The 13,699-nt window shown below is 40.7% G+C and overlaps 1 protein-coding gene across 1 annotated transcript in view; it reads right to left on the reverse strand.

The window, feature by feature from the left end:
• The window catches only part of LOC106571864 (MAP kinase-activated protein kinase 2), a 40,855-nt gene that overhangs the window by 12,675 nt on the left and 14,481 nt on the right, over positions 1-13,699 (reverse strand). Inside the window, exons 2-3 of the mRNA XM_014145367.2 lie at positions 7,473-7,612; positions 7,328-7,392 (exon numbers count right to left, since the gene is read on the reverse strand). Of these exons, the coding sequence (XP_014000842.1) occupies positions 7,328-7,392; positions 7,473-7,612 (205 nt within the window). The remainder of the gene's footprint in view (positions 1-7,327; positions 7,393-7,472; positions 7,613-13,699) is intronic.

A 13,699-nucleotide genomic window follows, 5' to 3' on the forward strand; every position in this document is an offset into this window, starting at 1 on the left:
TTGCGTTCAAGAGATGTACATCTATAATTCTTTAAATGACAATATAATATTTTACCAATGTTTTCTAATTTTAATTATTTAATTTGTGACGCTGACTTGACTGCCGGTTATTGGAGGGAAACGATTTCCTCAACATCAATGCCATAGTAAAACGCTGTTTTTGGATATAAATATGAACTTGATAGAACTAAAAATGCATGCATTGTCTAACATAATGTCCTAGGAGTGTCATCTGATGGAGATTGTAAAAGGTTAGTGCATCATTTTAGCTGGTTTTATGGTTTTGGTGACCCTGTCTTTGAATTGACAAAACATTACACACAACTCTTGTAAATGTACTGTCCTAACATACTCTAAATTTATGCTTTCGCCGTAAAACCTTTTTGAAATCGTAAAACGTGGTTAGATTAAGGAGATGTTTATCTTTCAAAGGGTGTAAAATAGTTGTATGTTTGAAAAATTAGAATTTTGACATTTATTTGGATTCAAATTTGCCGCTCTTGAAATGCACCTGCTGTTGATGGAGTGCACCACGGGTGGCACGCTAGCGTCCCACCTAGCCCATAGAGGTTAACTAAATATGCAGGTTTAAAATATATTTATGTGTATTGATTTTAAGAAAAGGTATTGATGTTGATGGTTAGGTACATTAGTGCAACGATTGTGCTTTTTTCGCGGATGCTCTTTTGTGAAATCCGCATCCGTTTGGCGAAGTTGAAGTAGGCTGTGATTCGATGATAAATTAACAGGCACCACAGTGATTATATGCAACGCAGGACAAGCTAGTTAACCTAGTAATAACATCAACCAGGTGTAGTTAACCTGTTGGGGCTAGGGGGCAGTATTGAGAATTTTGAAAAAAATATGTGCCCATTTTTAACTTCCTCCTACACCAACTCAGAAGCTGAGATATGAATATTATTAACAGATTTGGATAGAAAACTCTGAATTTTCTAAAACTGTTTGAATGGTGTCTGTAAGTATAACATAACTCATTTGGCAGTCAAAACCCTGAGACAAATTCTGACAGGAAGTGGATACCTGATGTGTTGAATTACTTTTAAGCCTATGCCATTGAAACACAGGGACTTATTAATCATTGAGCACTTCCTACACCATCCACTAGATGTCACCAGTCTTTACAAAGTGGTTTGAGTCTTCTACTGTGAAAACTGACCGAACAAGAGACTTGGAACGTTGGTCATAAGCGGATGGCCAATACTACTCTGGCGCGCGAGTGCATGTTTGGGTACTCTCGTTCCAATACGTTTTAAAAGAGAATGCAATCGTCCGCCTTGAATATTATTGAAGTTCTGATTGAAAAAGGTCCTAATGATTTATGCTATACAACGTTTGACATGTTTGAACGAACGTAAATATTTTTTTTCTCCCTCTTTGGTGAAGACAAGTCCGGCGGGCGACGTTCATGTTTTTGAGTAGCCTACAGGACGCGCTAACAACACGGAGCTTTTTGGACATAAATTATGAGCTTTTTCGAACAAAACTACATTTGTTATGGACCTGGGAGCCCTGGAAGTGCCTTCTGATGAAGATAATCAAAGGTAAGGGAATATTTACATAGTATTTTTGATTTTAGATCTCTCCAACATGGCGCCTAGTCTGTATCGCCAAGCCTATTTTTCTGAGAACAGGACCTCGTTTATTGCAAAGTGTGATTTCCCAGTAAAGTTATTTTTAAATCTGGCAATGCGGTTGCGTTCACGAGATGTTAATGTATAATTCTTTGAATGACAATATAATATTTTACCAATGGTTTCGAATAGTAATTATTTAATTTGTTGTGCTGATTGACTGGCGGTATTGGAGGGAAAATTATTTTCTCAACATCAACGCCATTGTAAAATTCTGTTTTTGGATATAAATATGAACTTCATAGACAATACATGCATTTTTTGTTCTAACATAATGTCCTAGGAGTGTCATCTGATGAAGATTGTCAAAGGTTAGTGCATAATTTTAGCTGGTTTTCTGCTTTTGGTGACGCCCGTCTTTGCATTGACAAAACATTACACACAGCTATTTTGAATGTACTGTCCTAACATAATCTAACTTTATGCTTTCGCCGTAAAGCCTTTTTGAAATCGGACAACGTGGTTAGATTAAGGAGATGTTTATCTTTCAAAGGGTGTAAGATTGTTGTATGTTTGAGAAATTTGAATTGACATTTAATTGTTTTCAAATTTGGCGCTCTTGATATTTCACCTGCTGTTTATAGGGTGTACCAGGGGTGGGACGCTTGCATCCCACCAAGCCCATAGAAGTTAACTAGTGATTATGTGAAGATTGATTGTTTTTTTTATATAGTTAAGTTTAATGCTAACTAGCAACTTACCTTGTCTCCTGGTAGCCACAAGGTCCTTTTGACGCTGCACTCGCGAAACAGGTGGTCAACCTGCCACGCAGTCTCCGTGGATTGCAATTTAATCAGCGTCCAAAAAGGCAGATTACCGATTATTATGAAAACTTGAAAATCGGCCCTAAGTAATCGGTCGACCTCTAGAAGGAATACATTATTCAAAATGGTCAGAAATTAGAGAAATTATTTTTCATTACTAGGGCAGTGTGATTTCCCAGTAAAGTTATTTTTAAATCTGGCAATGCGGTTGCGTTCACGAGATGTTAATGTTGGCAGCCGGTGATTGTCAAGCAAATAACTGCCGGTCTCACGGTAACTGACCGTTAATTAACATACACATTTAGCATCTACTGGCTTCGATGCATAGCCTACAAGCCACTGATCCAGACCTTTGGAACATCTACATTTTAAAAAGTCTAATAAAGCCATGTAATATAGCCTACAGCTTCACAATAAATCCATTATTTATTTTAGACAGGTCTAAAGAAACATAAGAAAAATGGTCTATTTCAGATTAACAGAAAAGCATACTCTGAGTTGTCCTTATGTTAGGCCCTGATCTGCCTATGCCATATGGCTGTGGGCAAAACTAGTTCATTTAGCAGACAACATTTGCCTTGAATTCAATGGCATTTTATAGCATGACGAATACAATTGAACATAGATGAATACAATGAGGGAGTGCACTCATGCAGCTATTCTGTGTTGAGTGGTTAACAAAGAAAGAGGTACTCCTATATTCTTCATGTAGAGTTATTTACGTAATTTTAGTTGTGATACAAATGTTGGGCTACAGTTGAAGTCAGAAGTTTACATACACCTTAGCCAAATACGTTCAAACTCAGTTTCACAATTCCTGACATTTAATCCTAGTAAAAATTCCCTGTCTTAGGTCAGTTAGGATCACCACTTTATTTTAAGAATATGAAATGTCAGAATAAATTATTTCAGCTTTATTTCTTTCATCACATTCCCAGTAGGTCAGAAGTTTACATACACAATTAGTATTTGGTAGCATTGCCTTTAAAATTGTTTAACTTGGGTCAAACGTTTCGGGTAGCCTTCCACAAGCTTCCCACAATAAGTTGGGTGAATTTTGACCCATTCACCCTGACAGAGCTGGTGTAACTGAGTCAGGTTTGTAGGCCTCCTTGCTCGCACATGCTTTTTCAGTTCTGCCCACACATTTTCTATAGGATTGAGGTCAGGGCTTTGTAATGGCCACTCCAATACCTTGACCTTGTTGTCCTTAAGCTATTTTGCCACAACATTGGAAGTATGCTTGGGGTCATTGTCCATTTGGAAGACCCCTTTGCGACATCAGTCAGGAAGATGAGATGTTGCTTCAATATATCCACAATTTTCCTGCCTCATGATGCCATCTATTTTGTGAAGTGCACCAGTCCCTCCTGCAACAAAGCACCCCCACAACATGATGCTGCCACCCCCGTGCTTCATGGTTGGAATGGTGTTCTTCGGCTTGCAAGCGTCCCCCTTTTTCCTCCAAACTTAACGATGGTCGTTATGGCCAAACAGTTCTATTTTTGTTTCATCAGACCAGAGGACATTACTCCAAAAAGTACGATCTTTGTTTCCATGTGCGGTTGCAAACCATAGTCTGGCTTTTTCATGGCGGTTTTTGAGCAGTGGCTTCTTCCTTGCTGAGCTGCCTTTCAGGTTATGTCGATATAGGACTCGTTTTACTGTGGATATAGATACTTTTGTACCCGTTTCCTCCAGCATCTTCACAAGGTCCTTTGCTGTTGTTCTGGGATTGATTTGCACTTTTAGCACCAAAGTACGTTCATCTCTAGGAGATAGAACGTGTCTCCTTCCTGAGCAGTATGACGGCTGCGTGGTCCCATGGTGTTTATACTTGTGTACTATTGTTTGTACAGATGAACGTGTTACCTTCAGGCATTTGGAAATTGCTCCCAAGGCTGAACCAGACTTGGAGGTCTACAATTTTTTTCTGAGGTCTTGGCTGATTTCATTTGATTTTCCCTTGTCAAGCAAGAGGCACTGAGTTTGAAGGTAGGCCTTGAAATACATCCACAGGTACACTTCCAATTGACTCAAATGATGTCAATTAGCCTATCAGAAGCTTCTAAAGCCATGACATCATTTTCTGGAATTTTCCACGCTGTTTAAAGGCACAGTCAACTTAGTCTACGTAAACTTCTGGTATTGTGATATGGTGAATTATAGGTGGAATAATCTGTCTGTAAACAATTTCTGGAAAAATTACTTATGTCATGCACAAAGTAGATGTCCTAATCGACTTGCCAAAACTATAGTTTAACAAGAAATTTGTGGAGTGGTTGAAAAACAAGTTAATGACTCCAACCTAAGTGTATGTAAACTTCCGACTTCAACTGTATGTTTTGATTTTTAATACATTCTAAGGCTGCAGGATGCGACTAATGATGATTTGAAAAATGTCACATGAAAGGCATGAGGTCTGCTGTTTTTTTGCGAAGGCTGTACACACTTCATCTGTCTCTCATTCACAATATGACAAGCACTTGATAATGCCTCAAATTTCCCAGCTGCATCTCCTTTGTAATGCCCCCTAAAAAAATCCATGCGTCTTGCGGCCAGTGGCCCTTGTGCTGAATATAATAATTATTATTCCCTTCTCCCGGCTGAGTGCCGAAGCACCTCTCACTCACATGGCTCTACGTCATGTGATCGAGTCTTTCTCACAGGCTACAAGTGAAGATAGACACATCGGGGACGCAACTGCACGCCTACTTATCCAATTCCGAGGTGCATATTGAAGAAATTGGAAGAACTGTCCACATTTATGAAATGAACCTAACAGATGAGATTGTTTAGCTTAAAATGTTGATCAACTATTAGGCTATATGAGCGAATGTTCCATTAGCAGCAAAACACCATTCTCAAAAGTGCATGTAATGCTTTTATTATAAAAAGGTGCATTTTTATGGTGAAAATTATCTTCCCCAAACTTGAAATTCACACACTGTGTATGCATGTCAGTTAGGCTCTACACCCGATGTAAAGCAGATTAATGTGTTTCATTTAAAGAAGTTATTTGCCCACTTTAGTTGTTATACAAACCTTACCAGAACATATAGGCCTATGGGCTAGGCTACATGAGGTGTGCGACTATGATTTGGAAAGTCACAAAAAAAGCATGCGCAACAGCTAGGCATCATTCACAAGTGATAGGCTAATATTGTCACCCATCACACTATTCTTGATTTAAGTTCGTCATTCCATATCCTAAATAATATACATGTGAAATGTGTTTTGATTTAGAATGGACCATTATCATGCACCTGTCTCGAAACAGAGCAGCGGAAAAAAATATGTAATCCAGGATTGGGTAGGTTACTTTCTATATGTAATCCGTTACAGTTACTAGTTACCTGTCCAAAATTGTAATCATTAACGTCACTTTTGGATTACCCAAACTCAGTAATCTAAAAGTAACTGAATGTAATCTGATTACTTTCCCCTTAAGAGGCATTAGAAGACAAAAATGTACGTTACCAATTGAATGACATCTATTGCAGGATAAATCACTGTTAAAGTTTACATACTTGGCCATATATGGATGTTACATTTTACTTTATGGGTTGGTTATGTAGGCTTCTTCTAACCCATCGCTTTCTACTACATATAATAATAATAAATATATAATTTATGTAAAGATAATTGAATTAAGTCCAAAAATGGATGCAGCAACTACAGATTGTCCCTTTAAGTCTATCAAAAGTCTGCAAATTAGGCCTATTGATAAAAAAAATCCTTATCAGCATGAATTAGATTGAGCAATAAAAGCCCCACTTTTATTCCATAGGCTGGGATCTGCTGTTGCAAGAGCAGATTTTCCACTGGTTTCAAAAACAATGATTGATAGGCAGCTTAAAGTTCTTGAATTCAACAATTATTGAGTTCAAATACACATTGAAATTTGTGAACAGCCATCCACAACAACCACAATCCGTAAGGCCCAAATAGCTAAATGACAGCAGCAGCAGGATTCACATCAATGCGCTATGTAGATATGAATAATAAGTGATATCCGTATCCCCATAGACTACACCACTGCTGTCATCCTTATCTCCAAGCTATTATTCAAGTTGGATAATCTTTGGATGCCGACAGCAGTCGCAGCATTGAAAGACATAGCTTGGACTGTAGCCTACACATTTGGCATGTCATCACAGTGGTCTCTGACTTGTGGTCAGACTCACTCAGGTGGAACAAACTTAAAAACTTGCGCCTTTTTTCAATCCTTATTAGAGAAGTGTGAAATATTTTCTTAACGCAAACATCCTTTCTGAATTTAAAAGTAATCCTCGATGTAATTCTCTAGTTTTTCAAAAGTATCTGTAATCTGATGACAATATTTCAGCTGGTAAAGGATTAGTTACCGGTTTTTCGTAATCTCTTACATGTAACAGATTACATGAAATCCGTTACTTCCCAACTCTGATGTCACCTATGCGCTTAAATAGCAAATGGAGGACTCTTTTCCCGTGGTTCATTTTCATGCCAGCCAGGTAGGCTATACTCCTCTAGTAAAGAGAAGCAATGTGCTTAATATTTGGAAAGTTAAGAAATAAATATAGTAGGTATAGTCTATAGAAAGCTGATGGGATCCTCTTTTTAATAGAGGTCATCATTGTTTTCTACCGCAATTGCATAGTTATAGAAATGTTGCACAACATGAGCTCATGAAGTGTTTGATTAGATTTTAGATTACATTTGCATTGATGTCAGAGTGAATAGAGGGACAACAGAGTGCTGAGTACCAGGCAGTTAGCAAGTTTGGTAGGCTACTAATGACCATCAGCAGCATCAGAGCTTGGAGAAGCCTAACTACCGTGACTAAACGGTCACATGGAATTTGACTGTCATGACTCGTTACCGCCGGTGTGGCGGTAATACGGTCCCCATAACAGCCCTACTCATTACCTCTTTCTGTGAATGCCTGGTTCCCTCGGTCTTGAATATGGCTGAATAGCTCACCTCCATCCATACTAAAATGGAGAGAGAAAACATTGAATAACATAGGCTAAATGTGTGTGTGTGTGTGTGTGTGTGTGTGTCAGTCACCCACCACTCCATGACGATGAGCAGGCACTTCCTGCTTTGGTAGAGGTTTTCGTAGACGTCCATGATGCGTACGATGTGAGAGCATGGCGACGCCCTCCAGTGGAGCTCTACCTCCCGACGAGCCTTCGCACAATCCTGCAGCATCTGAAGAGGGGGCGGAGTAGATGAGAAGAGAAACGAGGGAATCGGAGGGTAAATCGGATCTTCATGGCTTCCTTTCCTCCTCTCACCACCATTAAAATCAAATCAAACTTTGTCACATGCCCCGAATACAACCCGTGAAATGCTCACTTACAAGCCCTTAACCAAAAGTGCAGTTCAAGAAGATTATCTCTGATATCAGTGGTAACAGGTTTAAATAAAAGTGAAAGAAATATGATGGAAGGGTGAGAGACAATTACCAGCATGAGTGATTTTTAGGCTAATGAGGCAAACCACACAGAGCGAGCTGCTGACTAACATGTCTTTCAAAAGGTTACGTCTAGATTTCTCACCAACCAGTGTCTAGTGCAGCCTACTTTCTCCGCTACTGATAGTACATCAGGCCAGGGGTCTCAAAGATGCAGTGTCTAATTTGTCATTGTTTCTGAATTACAAAAACAATGCAGAAGATTTTCCTTCCTCAGTTCACGCCAAGTTCAGAGGCCTCAAACCACGACAGAGCAAAAGCCATCCAGAGGTAGTCACTTCCCTGATTTTGACATTCAGATCTGATTACGGCAGCCTCAGACACATCATAATACAATTTCCCTCCTTCCCAGATGGAACAAGCCTAATGGAACCTAATGACATTACTCACCAATTTGGGAGTTCAAGAACAATACCACACAAAAGACCAAGCTGGTTGAAAAGGTAAAGGCTTAACCCTTGGTCAACCTGAAGTGTGGCTAGTAAGCAAACACACATTGACAATCAATCCACCGCATCCGCCAATGGTGGCCTTCCGCATCAGGAGTGGAAGGTGGCCGAGCTACAGCGGTGTTTGTGAGAACATGAGACATCCCAAAAATCTGTAGGGATGGAACGGTTTGGCCCAAGATCCACTCTGGAAAGATGACTCATGAACGTGATGGTGTTCTCAGTTCTGCTCTACGACACCCACAAGTGTCAAGGGATTCGTCTGAAGTCGGTACCGCCAATCTGCCCACTTCTGTCTGTAGCATCCGAACAGTTTAGGCTATATATCACCCCTCTATGGAAAGGTTAGACTCAGGAAAACGTACAAATAATAAACTCAGCAAAAAAAGAAACGTCCTCTCACTGTCAACTGCGTTTATTTTCAGCAAACTAATCATGTGTAAATATTTATATGAAAATAAGATTCAACAGGCAAACTGAACAAGTTCCACAGACATGTGACTAACAGAAATGGAATAATGTGTCTCTGAATAAAGGGGGGGTAAAAGTAACAGTCAGTATCTGGTGTGGCCACCAGCTGCATTAAGTACTGCAGTGCATTTCCTCCTCATGGACTGCACCAGATTTGCCAGTTCTTGATGTTACCCCACTCTTCCACCAAGGCACCTGCAAGTTCCCGGACATTTCTGGGGGGAATGGCCCTAGCTCTCACCCTCCGATCCAACAGGTCCCAGATGTGCTCAATGGGATTGAGATCCGGGCTCTTCGCTGGTCATGGCAGAACACTGACATTCCTGTCTTGCAGAAAATCACGCACAGAACGAGCAGTATGGCTGGTGGCATTGTCATGCTGGAGAGTCATGTCAGGATGAGCCTGGAGGAAGGGTACGACGTGAGGGATGAGGATGTCTTCCCTGTAACGCAGTGTTGAGATTGCATGCAATGACAACGAGCTCAGTCCGATGATGCTGTGACACACCGCCCCAGACCATGACGGACCCTCCACCTCCATCCCGCTCCAGAGTACAGGCCTCGGTGTAATGCTCATTCCCTCAACGATAAACGCGAATAAGACCAACACCCCTGGTGAGACAAAACCGCGACTCGTCAGACAAAAGCACTTTTTGCCAGTCCTGTCTGGTCCAGCGATGGTGGGTTTGTACCCATAGGCGACGTTGTTGCCGGTGATGTCTGGTGAGGACCTGCCTTACAACAGGCCTACAAGCCCTCAGTCCAGCCTCTCTCAGCCTATTGCGGACAGTCTGATCACTGAAGGAGGGATTGTGCATTCCTGGTGTAACTCAGGCAGTTGTTGTTGCCATCCAGTACCTGTCCCGCAGGTGTGATGTTCGGATGTACCGATACTGTGCAGGTGTTGTTACACGTAGTCTGCCACTGCGAGGACGATCAGCTGTCCGTCCTGTCTCCCTGTAGCGGTGTCTTAGGCGTCTCACAGTATGGACATTGCAATTTACTGCCCTGGCCACATCTGCAGTCCTCATGCCTCCTTGCAGCATGCCTAAGGCACGTTCACACAGATGAGCAGTGACCATGGGTATCTTCATTTTGGTGTTTTTTCAGAGTCAGTAGAAAGGCCTCTTTAGTGTCCTTAGTTTTCATAACTGTGACCTTAATTGCCTACCGTCTGTAAGCTGTTGGTGTCTTAACGACCGTTCCACAGGTGCATGTTCATTAATTGTTTATGGTTCATTGAACAAGCATGGGAAACAGTGTTTAAACCCTTTACAATGAAGATCTGAAGTTATTTGGATTCAAGAATTAGTTTATATAATATACACATATTATATAATATACACATACACTACCGTTCCAAAAAATTTGGGGTCACTTAGAAATGTCCTTGTTTTTTGAAAAAGCAAAGCCATTTTGTTGTCCATTAAAATAACATAACATTTATCAGAATTCCAGTGTAGACATTGATATTGTTGTAAATGACTATTGTAGTTGGAAAATAGATTTTTTTTATGGAATATCTACATACAGCGGCCCATTATCAGAAACCATCACTCCTGTGTTCCAATGGCACGTTGTGTTAGCTAATCCAAGTTTATAATTTTAAAAGGCTAATTGATCATTAGAAAACCCTTTTGCAATTATGTTAGCACAGCTGAAAACTGTTGTTCTGATTAAATAAGCAATAAAACTGGCCTTCTTTAGACTAGCTAGACTAGTAGACTAGCGTCAGCACTTGTGGGTTTGATTATAGGCTCAAAATGGCCAGAAACAAAGACCTTTCTTCTGAACTCGTCAGTCTGTTTTTGTTCTGAGAAATGAAGGCTATTCCATGCGAGAAATTGCCAAGAAACTGAACTTCTCGTACAACGCTGTGTACTACTCCCTTCACAGAACACCGCAAACTGGCTCTAAACAGAATAGAAACAGGAGTGGGAGGCCCCGGTGCACAACTGAGCAAGAGGACAGGTACATTAGAGTGTCTAGTTTGAGAAACAGACGCCTCACAAGTCCTCAACTGGCAGCTTCATTAAATAGTACCCGCAAAAGACCAGTCTCAACATCAACAGTGAAGAGGTGACTCCGGGATGCTGGCCTTCTTGGCAGAGTTCATCTCTCCAGTGTCTGTTTTCTTTTGCCCATCTAAATCTTGTATTTTATTGGCCAGTCTGAGATATGGCTTTTTCATTGCAACTCTGCCTAGAAGGCCAGCATCCCAGAGTCACCTCTTCACAGTTGAGACGTTTTTTTTGCGGGTACTATTTAATGAAGCAGCCAGTTACAGCCTAGTGTCTTCTTGGATATGACGCTACAAGCTTGGCACGCTACAAGCCTTGGGGATCTTCTCTGCAGATCCTCTCAAGCCCTGTCAGGTTGGATGGGGAGCGTCGCTACTCCGCCATTTTCAGGTCCCTCCAGAGATATTCGACAGGATTCAATTGCAGGATCTGGCTGGGCCACTCTAGAACATTCAGAGACTTGTCCCACAGCCACTCCTGTGTTGTCTTGGCTGTGTGCTTAGGGTCGTTGTTCTGAGCAGGTTTTTCATCAAGGATCTCTGTACTTTAATCCGTTCGTCTTTCCCTCGATCCTGACTAGTCTCACAGTCCCTGGCAATGAAAAACATGCCCACGGCATGATGCTGCCACCACCATGCTTCACCGTAGGGATGGTGCCAGGTTTCCTCCAGACGTGAAGCTTGGCATTCAGGCCAAAGAGTTCAATATTTCTTTCAGAGAATCGTGTTTCTCATGCTCCGAGAGTCCTTTACGTACCTTTTGTCAAACTCCAAGCGGGCAGTCCTGTGCCTTTTACTGAGGAGCGGCTTCGGTCTGGCCACTCCTCAGTAAAAGGCGCACTGTGGGACCTTTATATAGACCGCTGTGTGTCTTTCCAAATCATGTCCAATCAATTGAATTTACCACAGGTGAACTCCAATCAAGTTATAGAAACATCAAAGATGATCAATAGAAACAGGATGCACCGGAGCTCAATTTTGAGTCTCATAGGGTCTGAATACTTAAGTAAATAAGGTATGTTATTTTTTATGAATTTGAACTTTTTTTCCTAAAAACCTGTTTCTTTTTTTCATTTTGGGGTGTTATGTGTAGATTGATGAGGGGGGAAAAAAATACTTTAATCCATTTTAGAATAGGGCTGTAACGTAACAAAATGTGGAAAAAGTCAAGGGGTCTGAAAGCACCGTATTTCTCTCACATAGAACACACATCAAGCCGACTAGGTAAATAGGTCAACTATTCTACTATGGCAGGGGTGTTAAACTCATTCCATGGAGGGCCTAGTGTCCGCTGTTTTTTCCCCTTTCAATGAACCCCTAGACAAACAGGTGAGGAGAGTTCTTTACTAATTAGTGACCTTCAATCAAGTACAAGGGAATGAGTTTGACACGTGTACTATGGGGTTGTCTGATTTAGTTTTAACCTCTATAGGATCGGTGTCCCCCCATGGGGTGGTTAAGCTAACATAGGCTAATATGTGATTAGGATGAGGTTGTAAGTAACATGAACATTTTTCAGGACAGACAACTTTAACAATAATTGCACTATCCAATTTACAGTAGCTATTACAGTGAAAGAATACCATGCGATTGTTTGAGGAGAGTGCACAGTAATGAACTTGAAAATGTATTATTAAACCAATTAGGCACATTTGGGCAGTCTGATACAACATTTTGAACAGATATGCATTGGATCATTCTAAAACTTTGCACATACACTGCTGCCATCTAGCAGCCAAAATCTAAATTGCGCCTGGGCTGGAATAATGCATTATGGCGTTTCTCTTGCATTTCAAAGACGATGGTACAAAAAATTTATACTTTGTATTATCTTTTACCAGATCTAATGTGTTATATTCTCCAACATTTATTTCACAATTCCACAAATGTCAGTGTTTCCATTCAAATGGTACCAAGAATATGCATATCCTTGCTTCAGGTCCTGAGCTACAGGCAGTTAGATTTGGGTATGTCATTTTAGGCGAAAATTGGAGAAAAAAAAACAGGTTGGATCCTTAAGAGGTTCTAAAAGCAACATTACTTGGCAAAAATAGTAGCACTGGAAAGTTACATCCTGAATGATAAAGTAGCCTATAGGCTTTAAATTACTTTTACCAGCAGCTACAGTAGGCTGCACACAGCTGTTTGAGTTGGCGGTGTGCATTATATGAATTTATTTTGTATAACAGACATGCTTCTGTATTATGTCATCTCCAAATTGCAACTACTTTTCAATGTCCATGGGTGTGCGGTGTTACTCGGTGCTCATGTGGTGAGGATGCTTGTTACAATAAATGGAAAGAGGGTAGGTGTCAGAGAGCGGGAGCGAGGTTAAAGAAGGCTTCTTAAGCCTTGAGACAATTTAGACATGCATTGTGCCATTCAGAGGGTGAATGGACAAGACAAAATATTTAAGTGCCTTTGAACGTGGTATGGTAGTAGGTGCCAGAAGCAATGGTTTGAGTGTCAAAAACTGCAGCACTGCTGGGGTTTTCAGACTCAAAACAGTTTGTATCAAGAATGGTCCACCACCCAAAGGACATCCAACTTAACACAACTGAGCATTGCAGTCAACATGGGACAGTATCCCTTTGGAACACATAGACACCTTGTAGAGTCCGTGCCCTGACAAATTGAGGCTGTTCTGAGGGCAAAAGGGGGTGCAACGCAATATTAGGAAGGTGTTCCTAATGTTTTGTAAACTCAGTGTATATTAGAGTGAGCTATGTCAAGAATCCAGTATATAAATCAAATAAATAAATATGTGAGGTATAAAAAGTAACTAAAATACAATTTACAGTAGTAGAAATATTAGAATGAGATGTCGGGGATACAGTATTTAAATACACATTGTGTAACGAAGTGTCCAGTGGTTCAATGTC

This window comes from Salmo salar, chromosome ssa15 (assembly GCF_905237065.1).
Source record: "Salmo salar chromosome ssa15, Ssal_v3.1, whole genome shotgun sequence".
NCBI lineage: Eukaryota > Metazoa > Chordata > Actinopteri > Salmoniformes > Salmonidae > Salmo > Salmo salar.